At 34.5% G+C, this 18,913-nt stretch overlaps 2 protein-coding genes across 2 annotated transcripts; one reads left to right on the top strand and one right to left on the bottom strand.

Annotated features, from left to right (window-relative positions):
* Window positions 1-3,550: 3,550 nt before the first annotated feature.
* Window positions 3,551-13,235, top strand: LOC140806399 (acetyl-coenzyme A synthetase, chloroplastic/glyoxysomal). The gene is made up of 18 exons (XM_073163050.1): window positions 3,551-4,105; window positions 4,175-4,318; window positions 4,409-4,564; window positions 4,678-4,800; window positions 4,893-5,061; window positions 5,676-5,758; window positions 6,404-6,505; window positions 6,588-6,676; window positions 6,776-6,866; window positions 7,116-7,229; window positions 8,536-8,612; window positions 8,718-8,796; window positions 8,875-8,943; window positions 9,661-9,836; window positions 9,918-9,974; window positions 12,138-12,228; window positions 12,350-12,448; window positions 12,863-13,235. The coding sequence occupies exons 1-18, from the start codon at window positions 3,623-3,625 to the stop codon at window positions 13,046-13,048; spliced, it is 2,388 nt and encodes a 795-aa protein (XP_073019151.1). The 5' UTR covers window positions 3,551-3,622; the 3' UTR covers window positions 13,049-13,235.
* A 339-nt stretch (window positions 13,236-13,574) lies between these two features.
* LOC140806400 (uncharacterized) lies at window positions 13,575-16,807 on the bottom strand. Its single transcript, XM_073163051.1, has 3 exons — window positions 16,534-16,807; window positions 13,945-14,214; window positions 13,575-13,834 (listed from the first exon to the last, which is right to left on the bottom strand). The coding sequence occupies exons 1-3, from the start codon at window positions 16,742-16,744 to the stop codon at window positions 13,779-13,781; spliced, it is 537 nt and encodes a 178-aa protein (XP_073019152.1). The 5' UTR covers window positions 16,745-16,807; the 3' UTR covers window positions 13,575-13,778.
* Window positions 16,808-18,913: the final 2,106 nt, after the last annotated feature.

Raw genomic sequence — 18,913 nt, 5'->3', positions numbered from 1 at the left:
AGTCCATGATGGTTGAGTTTGATATGTAGGATCTTGGCAAGATGCATCATTTTCTTGGTATGAAGTAGTTCAATCTACTTATGAGATTTTTATTTCACAAAAAAAACGTGTTCAAAAAGTTTTGTGCATATTTAATATGAAGAAATGCAATTCTGCAAGTACTCCCGTAGACTATGGTTTGAAGCTAACAAAAATTTGTGAAGGAAAGAAGATTGACAACACATTTTACAAGCAAATTGTTAGAAGCTTAATGTAGTATTTGACAGCAACAATGTCGGATATTATGTATTCTTTCAGTCTCATAAGCAGATACATTGAGAATCCTACAGAAATGCATTTTTAAGCTGTTAAGAGGATTTTATGATGCCGACAACGAACACAAGAACTTGGTCTCTACTATAAGAAAGGAGAACAATTAGATTTGAAGGAGATCGAGATTATAGAAAAAGAACTTAAGGATATGATTTTTTTCTTAGATCAAGTGGTTGTTCCATGCACTTCGAAGAAACAATCAATTGTTACTTTATCAACCATTGAAGCTAAATTTGTTGCATCAACTTCACGTGCATGTCAAGCTTTTTGGTTGAGAAAAATTCTCGAAGAGCTTAAATTCAATAATCATGATCATTTTGCAATTTATTGTGATAATAGTTCAGCCATAAAACTATCAAAGAATCTAGTCCTCTATGGAAGAAGCAAGCTCATTGATGTGAAATATCAATTTTAAGTGACCTCACAAAGAATGAAACAATTGATCTCATCTATTGCAAAAGTGAAAACCAAGTAGCTAACATGTTTATCAAGTCCCTGAAACTGCCTGCATTTCATAAACTAAGGGAGCTACTTGGTATTAGCATACTACAAAACAAATTTGAGGGATGATGTTCTTATTAAGCCGATGTTTACCTTATCGGTTTAAGAGAGATATTATTGAATTGTTAAAGGTTTGCCGAAGTACTTAGTTATCTGTCTTGTCAAATAAAATCTGTTAGTCATTGTTTAATATTAACAAAGTATTACAGAAAATAATTATTTTAGCATATTTGTTATTTCATGGTTTAGTGGTCAAATATTGTTGCTATTTTTATGGTTTTTTTCATATGTGTATTTGCCTATAAAAGGCTCATTGCTGAATAAATAAAATATATAACAGAAAACAAAATTCTTCTCTTTGTTTGATTTATATTTTATTCTTTGAACCACTAACCACAAATCTATATGTTCATTTAACTTGAAGTTTAAAAAATACATTTCGAACCATTTTTGCTTATAAAACGTATATGTTTATTTGGCTTGAAGTTTAAAAAATTAAGTTTGAACTATTTTTTGTTATGAAACATAGAAAATATACCTTTAAAAAATATTAATAGTAGCCTAATTTTTCATGTGAAAGAATGCATAATCAAAAAATATGTAAGAAATATTAATAGCATTCAAATTTTTTATTTGAAATAATGCATAGTTATGTATCAATTAAATAAATAAATAAACTAAATTAAATTAAAAATATATCAATTATTAACGTATCAATTAAATAAATAAATAAATAAAATAAATTAAATTAAAAATATATCAATTATTAACTAATAATTGGGAAAATAATGCATAATGATGTATCAATCTATCAATTAAATAAATTAACTTTATTTAACTTGAAGTTTAAAAAATTAAGTTTGAACCTCTAACTAAAAATTAATATGTTCATTTAACTTAAATTTTAAAAATTAAGAACATACATTAATCATATATAAATCAATCAAATCAACAAACTTTAGAGCAATATTATATGAGTATGTTCATTTTAATAAGTCGGTGGAATCACAATACATTATTATTATTATTATTACAAAAAATTAAAGACTAAAATTATTCACATCGTGATGACCTCACAATTATTTCAAATACAATAAAGCACCATTATATACAAATATTTATTTAAGCTAAATTTAAATATTGAAACCATATGCAAATCAAATATTAGATCACCAAAAATGTATGGATGAGTGTTATAGATAAATATAAATGAGATAATGACATATTTATATATTCATTTAACTTTAAGCTAAAAAAGTTAAGTATGAATCATTTTTTTGTTAAAAAAAATAGAAAATATATTATATGTTTAAAAAATACTAACCACAAATTTATATGTTTATTTAACTTGAAGTTTAATAAATACATTTTAAATTATTTTTGGTTATAAAACATATATGTTTATTTAATTTGAAGTTTGAAAAATTAAGTCTGAACCGGCCCGCTAACAAAAAATTTATATGTTCATGTAACTTGAAGTTTAAAAAATTAAGTCCTTACCATTTTTTGTTATAAAACATAGAAAATATATTAAAAAATAGAAAAATTTATTGTAGGTTTAAAAAATACTAACCATAAATTTATATATATGTTCATTTAACTTAAAGTTTAAAAAATAAAGTTTGAACTATTTTTAGTATAAAACATATATATTTTTTTAACTTGAAGTTTTAAAAATTAAATCCGAACCGCTAACCAAAAATTTATATGTTTATGTATTTGAAGTTTAAAAAAACATAGAAAATATATTAAATAAATAAAAAAAATATTGTAGGTTAAAAAAATACTAACCATATATTTATATGTTCATTTAAATTGAAGTTTAAAAAATAAAGTTTGAACTATTTTTAGTTATAAAACATATATGTTTTTTTAATTTGAATTAAGTCCGAATCGCTAACCAAAAATTTATTTATCTTGAAGTTTAAAAAATGAAGTCTGAACCGCTAACCAAAAATTTATATGTTCATGTAACTTGAAGTTTAAAAAATTAAGTTCGAACCATTTTTCGTTATAAAACATAGAAAATATATTAAAAAATAGAAAATTTATTTTAGGTTTAAAAAATACTACCATAAATTTATATGTTCATTTCACTTGAAGTTTAAAAAATAAAGTTTGAAGTATTTTTAATTATAAAACATATATGTTTTTTTTTTAATTTGAAGTTTTAAAAAATTAAATTCGAACCGCTAACCAAAAATTTATATGTACATGTAACTTGAGGTTTACTAACCATAAATTTATTCGTTCATTTAAATTGAAGTTTAAAAAATAAAGTTTGAATTATTTTTATTTATAAAACATCTATGTTTTTTTTAACTTAAAGTTTAAAAAAATAATTTCGAACCGCTAATCAAAAATGTATATGTTCATGTAACTTGAAGTTTACTAACCATAAATGTATATATTCATTTAAATCGAATTTTTTACACTCTTATGTGGTGGGGGATTTGACCCACACCTACCGGTACATAAATCAAGCAATGAAATAAACGTTAACGGATGAGGGAAACTAGATCAATACCTCCTCTATAAAAATTATTTTGCTGGAAAAATAAAAGATTGTGTGATGAAACTGGAGCTAAATTTACTTGATTAATAGATCATATAATGATTAATAAAAATAATTAACAAAACAAAAAAATTAAGGGTATGAACTCGTGGAAGCATTCTTTAACTCGTTGTGTGTGTATCTTTTGTAAGTGGTTTCCCGTTGTTTTGTTTGCTGGGCTGGCATGCTTGGTTGGTTTGCATTTTATTGAAACGGTCAACTCTTGGATAGCTGGAGGAGAGGAAATAGAACGGGATGGCGTCTTGCTACTGCAATTCACCTTCGCCTTCGCCTTCACCTCCACCTTCACCTCCACCTTCTTCACTTCCTTCTCATAATAATTATAATAATATCCGTTGGAAAAGGAATCCATACCATACTCGCTACAGTTATAGTAATAATAATGATATTATTGGCAGAAATCGTATCAATTTAAATAATAGTAATAGCAAATCTGCGAGGGGAACGAGGAGGATCAGTTGGATCTCCAAACACGACCCCTCCATATTTATATTGAACTTTCCCACGCACCACCTACCACCGTCTCTCTTTCAATCGGCCATGGATTCGAAGCAGTTGCGCCACGTTGAGTCTATGACCACTCTCCCCTCTAAAGCTGGCAAGATCTCCCAATTGAATGCTCTCATCCTCGGCGAGGCGCTTGCTTCCGAAGAGGATCATCTAATCATCCCCAGCCACGATTTCTCTGCGCAGGCTCATGTCTCTTCCCCCGGCCAGGTATTTTTTAAGTCGTTTTGATCTTTCCTTCATGCCTCCCTCCTTTTTTTAATCGAGGTGGTGCTGCAGTATCTGAAGATGTATAGAAAGTCTATTGAGGACCCTGCTGGATTCTGGTCGGACTTTGCATCCCATTTTTACTGGAAACAAAAATGGGAACAGTCTGTCTACACGGAGAATGTCGACATTCGAAAGGGGTCTATCAACATTGAGGTCATTTAGATGTTCACTTCCCTCCTTTCTTTTCGCTTTTCGTTGCATTTCTCTAAACTTGTTAAATGTTTGACTTTTATTTGGGATCAGTGGTTCAAGGGCGGGATTACCAACATCTGCTACAATTGTTTGGATGCAAACATCGCAGCAGGAGATGGTGAAAAAATTGCAATCTATTGGGAAGGAAACGAACCTGGAGTTGACGCCACTTTGACTTACAAACAACTCCTGCAGAGAGTTTGTCAGGTCACTTTATCATTACTTTGCTTGTGAACTCTCATAGTTTCTGCTATAAATCGTTATAAAAGTGATTTTCATATAATAATTGTGTTTTAATCCCTTGCTTTGCATCATAACAGCTTGCAAATTACTTGAAAGATGTTGGCATCCAAAAGGGTGATGCTGTTTTGATTTATCTGCCTATGCTCATGGAATTGCCTATCGCTATGCTTGCTTGTGCGCGAATAGGGGCTGTTCACTCGGTACTGTACTACAATATGTTGGTTATATCTTCATTTTTTGGGCGGGTCATCCACTCCTGAAAAATATAAAGTTGATCTGCTCGCGTGTTCAGGTTGTGTTTGCTGGATTTTCCTCGGAGTCTCTTGCCCAGAGGATCATTGATTGCAAACCAAAGATTGTAATAACCTGCAATGCTGTTCGGAGAGGATCCAAGACCATTTGTCTAAAAGACATAGTTGATGCTGCGCTAGCAGAATCTACCAGCAATGGTACTGTTGTTGGTGAGTATACGGAAGTGATGACTTTCTAGCTCTAGCACTTATCTGGATATATTATTTAAAATTTCTTATTATTGTCTGTAATAGAAAAGGGGGGAAAGGGTGAAATTTTTTAGCAATTGACTACTTAAACAGATATTCATTCTTATGTATTCCTAATAGCAAGAAATTAAGTTTTTGTCTTGATAATGTCGCAGCTATGCGGGTTGAAACCTGTTCCATTTTATGTGGCAACTCTTTCATGCTGAATTTTTTTGTTTCTCCGTAATGACTATTGAAAAATATCATGGAATTTCTTACACAATACTTCTCTGGTTGGTGCTCAAAGAGCCTTTCCTTTTACCATGTCATGTCATTTGCTTGGTTGTCTCTACTGCTACATGCCAGAGGGACGACAAGAGGGCAAATCAGAAGCATTTATTCTACAATTTCATTCTGAACCATAGAAAGGAAACCTTTGTTATCTTGTGCAATATATTGGCTATATTTAAATTTACTTATTATCCAGCAGAATTTTGTCTTGTAGTATCCTGTAGGAAAATATAGGCATAACTTTTTGGACAGATGAACGGATGCGTGAAACTTCTTACATTATTCGGAATTCGGATGTTCTGCAGATAAATGTTTGACATATGAAAATGGCTCTGCCTTGAAGAAGGAAAGCACTAACTGGGTAGAGGGCAGAGATACATGGTGGCAGGTTGAATCACAAAAAGGCATACTTGTTCTATATTCTGCAATAATAAGCATAAACACGGAAGTGAACAAGTTGTATGCTTGCATATCTAATTTGGTTTCATGTAAACCATCTTGATGAAAAAATTAGTTGAATGCACATACTGTTGTATTGCACGTTTTTACCTAAATGCAAGTTCAGAAAGCGAGGGCCAACCTTGTGATCTCATGCACAAAATAATGTGATCTCATGCACAAAATAATTTAGTACCTGGGAAATTATGATATTTCATGCCGGCACTTCAATTCTCTAGTTCAATTGGTAACTTCCTTAACTTTCTTATTCGGTTGCCCATGTGCACACTGCAGAATTTAAACTGAAATTGACACAGTTCTTTTCTAATTCATTAATAGCTTGCGGACAATACACTCGGTTTAAGGGTATTTGGGGCGCACTTAAAAAGAACTATTGAACGTCTGTGGCTGCACCAAAAATGGTCGAATAAAAGTTAATTTTCTTGATGGAAGAGCAAATCCGATCCTATCCTACTGGCTTACCCCTCTTAATAATTGAGTTTTATTAATGGAGCGGCATAGTTGAGATTTTTTTTCTTATGGTTCTGCATTTCAACTCTTAACTCGTCCCGTCTTTCCTTCCCATATCTTCCAGGACTTTATTCCTAAATATTCAGATACTTGTGATGTGGAATGGGTCGACGCAGAGGATCCGCTTTTCTTGCTCTATACCAGTGGGAGCACTGGGAAGCCCAAGGTATGGAAGATTTGGCCTGACTCAAACTTCTACACGTTTTGTTTCAATTTATTCAAGAAAGTTTCTTTGGTTGATTTGTAAGGGTGTCCTGCACACAACTGGAGGATACATGGTGTATACAGCAACCACATTTAAATTTGCTTTTGACTATAAACCTTCAGATGTTTACTGGTATGGCCAAATTTAAATTTTTATTAGCACTTTGATTTGTGACATGATTGGTCAGTGTCAATGATGGTTCTATGTCTTGGCTATAACTGCTTTGTTTAGGTGTACAGCTGACTGTGGATGGATTACTGGCCACAGTTATGTCACTTATGGGCCTTTGCTCAATGGAGCTACCGTAATAATTTTTGAAGGGGTATTTCCATATGTCCCACTGTGTAATTTAAATCAATCGGATTTGCTGTGCACGTGGTTTGATTGAATATTAGTCTTTTAGTGCGTTAATACTGATGTTTGTTGCTCGTGATACATTATTCCAAATCTGATTTATAAATAAGTACCTTGGTTCCAAATGTATAAAGTAGCTTGATTTTACAAATTTTGTCAGTCGTGTTCTAATATAGCACTAGCGTGCTAATAATTAATTAAGTTAGAATTCCTGCAGGCTCCCAATTATCCCGATCCTGGACGTTGCTGGGACATTGTTGATAAATACAAGGTGTCTATATTCTACACTGCCCCCACATTAATACGATCATTGATGCGTGAAGGGAATGAGGTAAGGACATAACATTCTATGATACTGCTTATTCTTGTTTGTCAATAGCTTTATGTGTTCACTAAATTTAATATCACTTTCATACTTGCTCGCGATTTCTTTGTCAAGAGCGCCTTTTGGAGGATGGATAACGACCTGCATAGTAAATTCAGGATAAATACACAAGATTTATAGAGGTTGGAATGTGGTATAGTTCTTGTATGTCCTCTTCTCTTCCACTCGGAAGAAATCCACTAAATAATCTGGATTCTACACCAAACTCTGAAGTCTTCACCAAACTCCTTGGATTTGCAAGACTCGATTACTAAATACAACTCGATAATATTAACGAGTGAACTTTCTGGTTTTACATCAATATTGTGCCCTTTTATAATTGTTGCATATTCTTTACTATCTATGTACATAGACTTTAACTCAACTACTCTATCAGGCATCTCTCTTGTGATTGATTTTTTTTGTTCTGCTGGTATTTTCTTCAATGTGAAGATAATTTATCTTTGAAGGTTCATGTCAACTATTGTTCTCATCAGCTTGCTTTTTGGATTGAGCTCTTCATTTCAGCTGTTTTTCTGCTCTAATTTTACTCTTCTTTTTTTACAAAAAAAGATTGCTCGCGTTTTTAGGATCCAACAGTAGCTAACATGATAATATTGCAATTATTAGACTATTTGTTTGTTCTCCTAATAGTGTGGCAGAATCTCATCGAATTGTATTGCTCGAATGGTTTTTTTTTTACTTTTGACCATAGAAGCTGTATTTCACGGTAGTGTTCTTTATGATGCTTCCTTTATACCTCAGTGAATAAGTTGTATGTGTGGGTAAATGATAGTGACTAGAGAAATGAGTTACTATTGTCTGTTTGACTGTATATCAAAAATATATACAATGGACTGTGGAATGCATTAGTTGTCAAGGGATAACTTTTGGATCATGACTTGCGCTTTGTAGGTCTACACAAGGTTTTTAATGCCCTGTGTTCGTATGGCCCCATCTTGTTTAAGAGTAAATTATTGATTATCATTTTCAGATATGTTTTTAACTATTGAATAAGATCTGTATTTTCTAGACAAACATGGTTTATGTATTTCATTTCATGCACTATATTTTGGAATATTCATGGAATTTTGATAATTGGTAAAGTTCTTATCATGCGGGCTTGCCAAACAAATATACTAAGATGTGAATGTGTGTGCGCGTTTGGGGGGGGGGGGGGTATGGGGGAGAGAGAGAGAGAGAGAGAGAGAGAGAGAGAGAGGAAGATGAGAACAAGTTGTTCAGTTCTGATTCTGTTAAGTTGATTGAGCAGCACGTCACTCGATATTCACGCAAATCCTTGCGAGTTCTTGGCAGTGTGGGGGAACCCATCAATCCTAGCGCATGGAGGTATATCATTTGCCCTCAAAGATTTGGCTTTCTTTGTATATAACAAATTTTTATGGTTCTGGGATGGGTATAAACTGTGTTTCTATTTTCCTTTGATGTTACCAGGTGGTTTTTCAACTTGGTTGGAGACTCAAGATGCCCTATTTCTGACACTTGGTGGCAAACAGAAACTGGGGGCTTTATGGTATAATTTTTATCGTTGTGTTCTGACTGAAGCATCTACCATGATACATGCAATGGGATTTACCACTTTACTTCGCAGATCACTCCCTTGCCTGGTGCATGGCCACAAAAACCTGGTTCTGCGACCTTTCCTTTCTTTGGTATCCAGGTAATCAAATTCAGATTGTTTATATTCCCACATACACATAATACATGCATATGTGTATTAGTATGTACATCGTCACTTGTATATTTCCAAGATTTGTCCATACAACTGTTTAATGATTAATATAGTTTTATTTTTATTAGGTTCATCAGTTTTTCTTTCTTTCTTTTTTTTATTTGTCTTCCTTGTATATGGAGAAGTAACAAGATGTAAATTCCCCTTTCTTTATGGTTCTCTCGTCCAACTTTTTGATAGCTAGTTACGTTCTAGAGTTGGTGTATGAGGCCATATCTAATGTTTGAGTGATTTTTATTTCGATGCCGAACCAGCAAAAACAAATATCTCGAGGTAAACAATGCCCTAGACCTTTCGTAAATGACTTTGCTATTAATATTTCTATTTGCTTTATCCCAGGTAAATTTCTCTGGTTTTACTGAAAATCTGAAACCTGATATAAACTTGTCAAATCTGAACTCCAACAAATAATTCATGGTTTTATTTAGTGTGTGCAGATTTTTTTTCTCCATCTAGCCCTATAACATCATTTGACACAATGTATTATCCTTAGCTTTTGACTAATATTTTTTCTGTAGTCATTTTTCCTATCTTATATTTTTCCTGTCATCCCTTGGTGAATTTCGATCTAGTGATAGCTGGGTTTATTTTAATTAGCTAAAAATCAATTTAAACAGTTTATATCATATGACCTTGCTAATGCAGCCTGTCTTAGTTGATGAGAAGGGTATTGAAATTGGAGGTGAATGCAGTGGGTATTTGTGTGTAAAGAGCTCCTGGCCAGGGGCATTTAGAACTCTTTATGGAGATCATGAAAGATATGAAACTACTTACTTCAGTGCCTTCCCTGGGTACTATTTTAGTGGAGATGGCTGCAGCAGGTACATTTATGTGGAAATATGGAATTTTGTTTAGTTGGTTTTAGTCTTTAAAAGATATCCTTCTTTCTTCTTTTTAATCAGAGACAAGGATGGTTACTACTGGCTCACAGGCCGAGTTGACGATGTCATTAATGTCAGGTTTGGTCTTATTTTCATACTTTTGTGTTTTAGATTGTTAACCACCTGTTGTTTGGATGGTGTTTCTATTTATAATTTTTCATGAAGGTGGAGAATATAGGTCATAATTACTTGATGAGTGCTAATGTAAATATGTTATGTTGCCGCTACGGATCTAGTTATGGGTTGTATTGTGACCACATTTTAGCAAACTAGAGATCAAGAGAATGGAAGAGGTGAATGATGAAAATAGGGTGAAATAGGATTGTATTAGTCTATTAGATGGTAGGTAAGCTGCCCAAAGTTTTGCTTTGTTCAAATTCACTCAAAATACCCTAGCTTAGCTAATAAGAGTCCTCAACACAAAATTAACAGAATGAATGTTCTCTCTCTCTTTCTTCACATTTTATTCCCTTACACCCACATCTAGATTTTCCAAGAGCTTGATCTTGGGCCTATTTTGGTCTAGATCCATTATATTAGAGCACATGATAAAACTCGAGTCTGTAACAACACCGCCATCTTGGAAATCAACCTTGTCCTCAGGGCTGAGACTTGAAACTTGATTTTCTATGGAGCTTCGCCTCAACTGAGATGTGGTCTTGTAGGCCACTGATGAAGATCTACGCTTCCTTCTTATTGGTAAGTGTTCCTCTGCGCGCTAGTAGTTTCTCAAAGTGTCTTTGATACTCCTCAACAGATCCTTGATGACAAAGCTTTGACAATTCTCCCAATTTATTGCTACAAATTGTGGGCCTAAAATTGCATTCTGTGGTAGTTTATTATCCGGTTCAAGTTTAAAGAACAATAGCTTGCCATCTCTCTCCAAGTGAAATGACGCAGGGTCTACTTTCTCATCCTCCGGATGTTCATTGATGGCAAAAAAGTGCTCACAATGGCTTAACCATCCCAACAGATCAGATTACACATCGTAGTGTGGAGAAGTTGTCTTCGAGAATTTAGGGATGTAGAGTTCCTCAAAGGCTTGATTATTCCTAGTTTGCATTTCTTGTCCGGTGCAGCTATGATTGGTCTTTTAGAGACCTGTGGAGAAACTGACGGGAAGGGGAACGATGTGCTCGGCCAGCTCAAGATGCCTTCGGTCGGCAGCTTCTTTGACTGCTCTAGACATCTATTAAAAGGACCAAACTGTTGATGGACTCCTTGCGAGTCACCCATAGCTACGGTTTATTGTGCCAACTTGTTATGTTTCTGCGATACGGATCTAGTTACGAGTCGATTTATTTGAAGATCGTTAGATCCCAGAGAACTCTTGATTTCTGTGATCTTCCTTCCTTGTCTTCATTTTTTGAATAAGAGTGATTTAGAGGCTCATTGGAGATAAGCTAGTGATCTTGTGTTGGTAGTTACTTCAAAAATCAAAAGCTGAATTTTTATCCCTCGTATTTATATATAGTTTATTCTTATCAATTTTCTCAATTATTCCTGGAAATGATCCTTAATTATCATTTCTTTTATTTTAAGGAAATCTGGCTAAAAATTAGGAGCAAAACTAGCATCCATCTAGTTCTATGATCCAGCTCTATTCTTGATCTTTCCATGTGCGTATCTCTTGTACACAGTTTCTTTAATTTTCGATGGGCCGCACTCCTTTCTTGATTGCGCCTTGGCTGCTGGATGTATTTGTTTGTGGTCTGACTGGCCCGTGAAAGAACATTTTTTGGTACAAGAGCCGGCGAAATATATTTCATTTTGCATACATGATGGTGATGACTGATGGCAAGAAATAAACTAATAGAGCAGTCAATTGAAGAGGTTGACAACCCACAAGTAGTCACTGATATCTCTCAACTCCATCTTTCTTCTTTCCACGGTTGAATACCCCCTCCCCTCCCCTCCCTCTCACTTTTGCTTCATACTACATCTCCCTCTAAGTTGGCCTTCACTCCACTTTCAACCTTGCCACAGGCTCACAGCAGATGTGACACCAGAGAGTCAGGATAGTGAGTTTGGGGTGTCACATAGCATGTGACAGGAGGAAGATTTGATCTCCAGGAAACATTGTTATTTCTAGGCTGGGTAAAACTAGATTAGTTTCAGTTTCTACTAGCAATGTACTAATAATATGAAAAAATGCCTCCTAAGGATTTTCTGCTTTGTAGAAGTTGCAATGGTTCTGGCAGGGTTCTTGTGTGTACTCAATACTTCATGTTTGATGTGCAGTGGACATCGAATTGGTACTGCAGAAGTGGAATCTGCCTTAGTTTCACATCCCCAATGTGCTGAAGCTGCGGTTGTTGGTGTTGAGCATGAGGTGCCTATACATAATGTCTGTCTTTCTTTGTTATAAAGAAGTTGGCTCATTGTCTGCTTTTAACTTACCAAAACTTTCTTTAGTTTTGCTTCTGTCATTGTTGGTCTGAATATGTTTCTAGGTTAAAGGACAGGGCATATATGCGTTTGTTACTCTGGTTGAAGGTGTTCCATACAGTGATGATCTCCGAAGAAGTCTTATAATGACTGTAAGAAAGCAGGTGCATTGAAATTCCATCTTATTTTATCCTCTGTGTGAAGATAAAAATTGAATGACTTGAGTGCTAAGGGGGTCTATCAAAGGGGATCTCGGATTGCCTCACACCAACTTGCATATTTTTTCTACTCCGCCCGTGTAAAATAGAATCATTAACTTGGCACTGCACATGTCCTTGAAAAACAAATCCACCATTGGATACTATGGCCCCACTAATCAATCGATGCAAATTTACTTGCTACATTTTGTAGGTCTCATTCTTCGTTCCATTTTCCCAGTCGGAAAATGGTTGCCGAAAAAATTGAGATCTGATCAACCTGCACATATTTTTTTTACATTTGATTTAACATATAGCTCTTGGGTCAATTGAAAACTTATGTGTTGTCTCTTACGAAGCAATTATCATGTGGACTATCAGATTGGAGCATTTGCAGCACCCGACAAAATTCATTGGGCTCCTGGTCTTCCGAAGACAAGGAGTGGGAAGATAATGAGAAGAATTTTGAGGAAAATTGCTTCCAAACAGTTAGATGAGCTCGGGGATATAAGCACACTTGCAGACCCTGGTGTGGTGGAGGAACTTATTTCACTTGCTGATTCTTGAGCTACATCATTGGTAGTTGGCAAAATAAATACCCATCCACTTGCGACACTAAATGCTTACCGCCTTGTCATAATTCCATCATTATTTTTCTTTAATGCCAATGTTTGGACAATAAATATCCAACAACTTGTCACACTATAAATCTGCTGCCTCATCATAATTTTATCTATATTTTTCCTAATACCAATACGCAACTCCCCTTGTAGCATGTGGTAACTCGGAGTTTTTCCCCTAGGAAAGACTTTATAAATGCTTAATTTTGCAAGAAAGTACGGGTTCCTTTGAGTTTTGCAACGACGTTTATATCATCGAAGAAGGTTGGTGGATTCCCAAGCGCGGTAAACATACAAATTGGCAACGGTTCTGTGAAGGTCGGTACATCTTAATAATCAGCTTATTCCTTAACAAGCTAGCAGCAAACAGTTCATTACCGTCCTACTTCGATGAGAACTTGCAACTGCTACTAGGTTTTACATGCATTTATGGGAAAACGATGAAACACTTTGTACTAGTTGCGGCAGGAAAGTTGGAGGTCCTTCGACATGATCATCCTGCCATTAAAAAAAATATTGTACATATAGCCCAAAACACAAATACAATTAGAGGTACACACAATGGCCAATCAAATTCGGGATATGATATAATGATAAAAAAAAATTCAAGACATGCTATAGAGTTCCCTTCATCACTATAAGCAAGCTTTCAGAGTCAGGAACAATTTGTTTCAGAGTCAAGAACAATTTGCTTTCTCCAACAACTCCTGCAACTCACCGCTCTTGTATGCCTCTGACAAAAATTTATGAAACTTATAAGTCTTTCATGGGGGTTAAATTTATGCTGATAAGTTACCAATTAATTGTTAGTCAGTATTTTTACAAATAAAATCATATAATTACCTATAGTAATGTCGCAGCCGCCAACAAACTCCCCTTCAATGTATAACTGTGGAAAAGTAGGCCAGTTAGAATACTCCTTCAATCCTTGGCGCAATGTATCATTTTCCAGAATATCTATCGTTTCAAACTGCACGTTCAATGATTTCAATATTTGCACGACTGTGTTTGAAAATCCACACTGTGGGAATTCCTTGGTTCCTTTCATGAAGAGAACTATCTTGTGCGAGGTAACAACTTTATCCAGGGTAGACCTCAGCTCATGGGATAATGCTGAAACACACATAAAGTCTTGAGATGATAGAGAAAGAACATCAATCCATCAGAAAATTAATGCAAATATTCAGAAACTGAATACGACCACTTTATTTTCATGATTGGGGTTGATATTCATCAAATCTCATGTATGATTGAAGTCTTCTAACAGTAGTGTTGCTATCCAAGCCATATCGGGGCGAAGGCTAATTGAAGTTTACTGGTAAATCATCAGGCATAGACGAGCCATATCATTTGGAATGGAAAATGCATTGAGAAGGCCACTTATACCAAACACATGATCCTTAATCTCTGCTTTTAGTCTTCAATGTTAAATGCATTAAAATTATTCCCAACCATTTTTATGTGTTTCTAGAATAACGAATTTAGGGACTCCGTAGTGATGAGCTCCAACCATGTATATGTTTTTTCCAGGTGAAAGAAAATTAACTAGAAATTTTTAAGGATCAATGAGATAGGAACCAAACTCAATAGCATGTGTGTTAAGATGATGAAATATAATTGAATTATGGTGCTGAGATATCAAATAAAAAGCATCGCAAAATCCGATTCAGATTCCATTCTCTTAGAAAAATGTAGGGAAATTTCAACAAGGTTCCATAAGAACGAACTCATATTGCTGTTTGGTGAAAAGTTACAAAGTCACACGTAGACACAGAAAAAAATAATGGCTAGTCAAAACCTTTAAAAATATTCTGTTGAAGTTGGTTCTGCTCTCAATCACTAGTTGAAGGACACTTGAACGGAGGGGTGGTTTACGATGATTTGAAGAGTGTTAAGGAATCAACAGGGAAAATCCTTGAAGCTGAAAGATTGTTCCTCATGCAAAAAGTGTGAGGCACATACCTCAAGAACAGTGATCGTTGCACCAAGTTTTTTCATGACATGATTAAGAGGAATAACAAAAAGAATGCAATTGTAGCAGTTGATTTGGATGATGGCAGCTCTACGATGGATGAAAACATCATTGTGACTGAATTTTTGAAATATTACAAAAATTAATTGGGTACCTAAAGGGAACAAGAGGCACTACACTACAATATGTGGCAAAGGATGATTCATCAAGCATAATTGTAGAGTATGTTGACTCTGATTATGCCGGGTGTTTGGACTCAAGGAAGTCACTCTCAGGCTATACCTTCACAGGTTATGGTGGAGCAATTAGCTGGAAAGCAAGTTTGCAGAGAGTGGTAGCCCTATCATCCACAAAGGCCAAGTACATGGCTGCAATAGAGGCCATAAAGGAAGGAATTCGGCTGCATGGCTTCATTAGGGAGTGGGAGTTGATCAAGAAAGAAAATTTGAAAAGCAAAATGTGACAATCAAAGTGTCATACACCTCATGAAAAACTCGGTACATCATGAGAGGTATAAGCACATTGATATACGGCTACATTTCATTCGATAAATAATTACAAGAGGTACTATCAAAGCTGAAAAAGTAGCCACTGAAGACAATGCAGCTGATATGCTAACTAAAGTCCTACCATTATCCAAGTTCAAATATTGCCAAAGCTTGGTTAATGTGATGGATCAGAAGCACTGAGGACTGAATGCAGCCAACAGAAAAAAGGGGGTAAAAGGGAACCAAGACAAGAACAGAATCAAGGTGGAGATTGTTGAAGTTGGTTCTGCTCTTAATCATTAGTTGGAGGACAAGAGGATGAGAATATAGAGGATGGGGAGTTAGCTTCTAGTCACTTGGAGGTGGAAGTTTGTTGGTAACAAAAACAGTTAGAACTACATGATAGAATCAAATCAACTAGTATATAAGCCGATGCATAGGCAAGTGAAAGTTAGAACTTGAATTTTCTGCCCATTATTGATTGTACTCACTTTACAAAACTCTTCATAGTGGAAATCTTTTTTGGTTGGCTGCCGAGGACGTAGGTGATCATCATCGAACCACGTAATTATTGTGTTCTTACTTTTCTGTCAATCTTCAATTAATCATTTCATATATAACTTCTTGAATAAACAAATTGGAGTGCGTTTGAGACGTGGTTCGAGAGGGAGTTTGTGATCGATTGTTATACAAGTGAGAGTGTTAAGCGAATTTCTCTACATATTCGTTTTTCTTACTCAAGGACAAAGAATGGGATATGCAAGACACTATTTTTTCCCATCATTACTCCTCTATTCAGATGACAAAATATGCCAGACAAACTAAACAATGGTAGAACTAAAAGAGCAAATGTAAAATAAAAATGTTTTAAAAAAAGGGGAATTTGAAGGTAGCAAAATCAGTTATGTGCATATTTATATCGATTGATTGAACAAGAAATTGAAATTAGAATTTTTGTTGCACAAATTTTACCCGAAAAACATGTGATGGAACTCATCTTTTTCCCGACATAATAACAGAAGAATCCCAACGACACAACGGAGCCCGAAGCACTCAGGATATGGGTAGCCTTAATACTGCGATTGGGATGGAGATGTAACATTGTAGTCGGCGGCAGCTTGGATCTTTTGGTCAACAGAAATGGGGTTGCTCCGGCTCCCACTGTTCGACAGCAAAACGCCATAGCCAAGACAAACAAAAGGAAATCCCGGAATGGCAAACTAAAACAAAATATCTGCGCTCGGTGATTAATATCGTATGGATAAGTCATAATTAGATTATTTAACTCATAGAAATATTTGATCATAATTTATATTTTTGTTATGTTTTCATCAGTTAGATTGAGATTATGGCTGTGATTATGATTAAAAATAAATAAATTATTTTTCATTGACGACGCCAAAAACTTCCTAATAATTCTTCAAAGTAATCCAAGACTATATTACTATTTGTTGAAAATTAATATTTAAAACATGTGTATTGAATATTTGAATATTGAAAATAAGAGTTGTAAATATTGAAAATTAGTGTGTGATGATGTATGTAATGATGATTTTTTTTTTGGATTATTTGTAAAGAAATTCTATAAATAGTCTCACCATTTGTGAATAAATTCACAATCGAGTAGAGAGAAAAATATTTTAAAGTGTGTAGTTTGATAAATTTTGAGAGTTTGAGATTTTAACTTTTTATCATAAATTTTTACTTTTTTACAGCACGTTATCAGCACGAAGCTCTAAAAGTCTTCCATATTTTTCCAAGCTCCACAACAGAAGAAAAAGTTCAAATATGGAAAATGCCATGAACAAAGCTAAACGAGGAACTAATCTCATGGAAGTTTGCATACCTGATAGTGGTACAACGTACACTATTCTTCGAGATAAAAGATATTTCTTGGAAGTAAAACCAACAAAAACAATGGTGAATACAATATCAGGTCCTGTAGACTTGATTAAAGGATGTGGTAAAGCACAATTTTTGTTGCCTAATGGTACAAATTTTTTGATCAATGATGCTTTGTATTCACCACAATCGAAAAGAAATTTGTTGAGTTTTAATGATATATATTTCCATGGGTATGATACTCAAACAATGAATGAAGGAAATGAGAAATATATGTTCTTACCATATATAAATCAGGAAAGAAATGTGTGATTCAAAAACTATCAATGCTCCCTACTGGATTGCATTATACACATATAAGTCTCATTGAATCAAACATGGTAGTTGATAATTCTTCAATATTATCTAATTGACATGACCGATTAGGACATCCTGGTTCAGCAATGATGCGAAGAATTATAGAAAATACACATGGTCATCCGTTAAAAGACAAGAAGATCTTTCAGAATAATAGGTTTCAATGTAAAACATGTTCTCTTGGAAAACATATTATAAGACCATCACCAACCAAAATCTAAACTGAATCACCAATGTATCTTGAACGTATTCAGGGTGATATTTGTGGACCAATTCATTTAACATGTGGACCATTTAGATACTTATAGTATTGATTGATGCCTCCAAGAGTCACATGTATGTTTATTGTCAACTCGAAATGTTGCATTTGCAAGATTACTTGCTCAAATAATAAAATTGAGGAACAATCAAGAAAATTAGACTTGATAATTCTAGTGAATTTAATTCCCAAACTTTCAATGATTATTGCATGTCTATGGGAATCATTGTTAGCATCTTGTTGTTCATGTACATACACAGAATGGATTGGCTGAATCATTGATTAAACGTCTGCAAATGATTGCAAGACCAATGATTATGAAAACAAAGCTCCCTATTTCTATATGGGGACATTCAATTTTACATGATGCTGCATTAATTCGCATCAGACTAAGTGCATATCATAAATACTCCCCATTGCAGCTTGCATTTGGTAAAGAACCAGACATTTCTCATCTGAGAATTTTTGGATGTATGGTGTATGTGCCTATTACACCACCACAACAAAAGAAAATGGGATCTCAAATAAAAATTGGAATTTATATCGGTTATGATAGTCCATCAATCATTCGATATCTTGAACCTCAGACAGCCGACGTGTTCACAGCACGTTTTGTTGATTGTCATTTTAATGAGGATATCTTCCCAATGTTAGGGAGAGAACAAAAACATACCGAAAAGGAAATTACATGGTATGTATCATCATTGTTACATCTGGATCCAAGAACATAACAATGTGAAAAAGATGTACAGCAAATTGTGCACTTGCAAAGAATAGCAAATCAAATACCAGATGTATTTGCAGACATAAAAGGGGTAACTAAATCATATATACATGCTGCAAATGCCCCTGCTCGAATTAAAATTCCGAAGAAACAAATTGAAGATACTCATT

Source organism: Primulina eburnea, chromosome 11 (genome assembly GCF_022965805.1).
Source record: "Primulina eburnea isolate SZY01 chromosome 11, ASM2296580v1, whole genome shotgun sequence".
Lineage (NCBI taxonomy): Eukaryota > Viridiplantae > Streptophyta > Magnoliopsida > Lamiales > Gesneriaceae > Primulina > Primulina eburnea.
The sequence above is the reverse complement of the archived record's forward strand: the minus strand, read 5'-3'. Positions and strand labels throughout refer to the sequence as shown.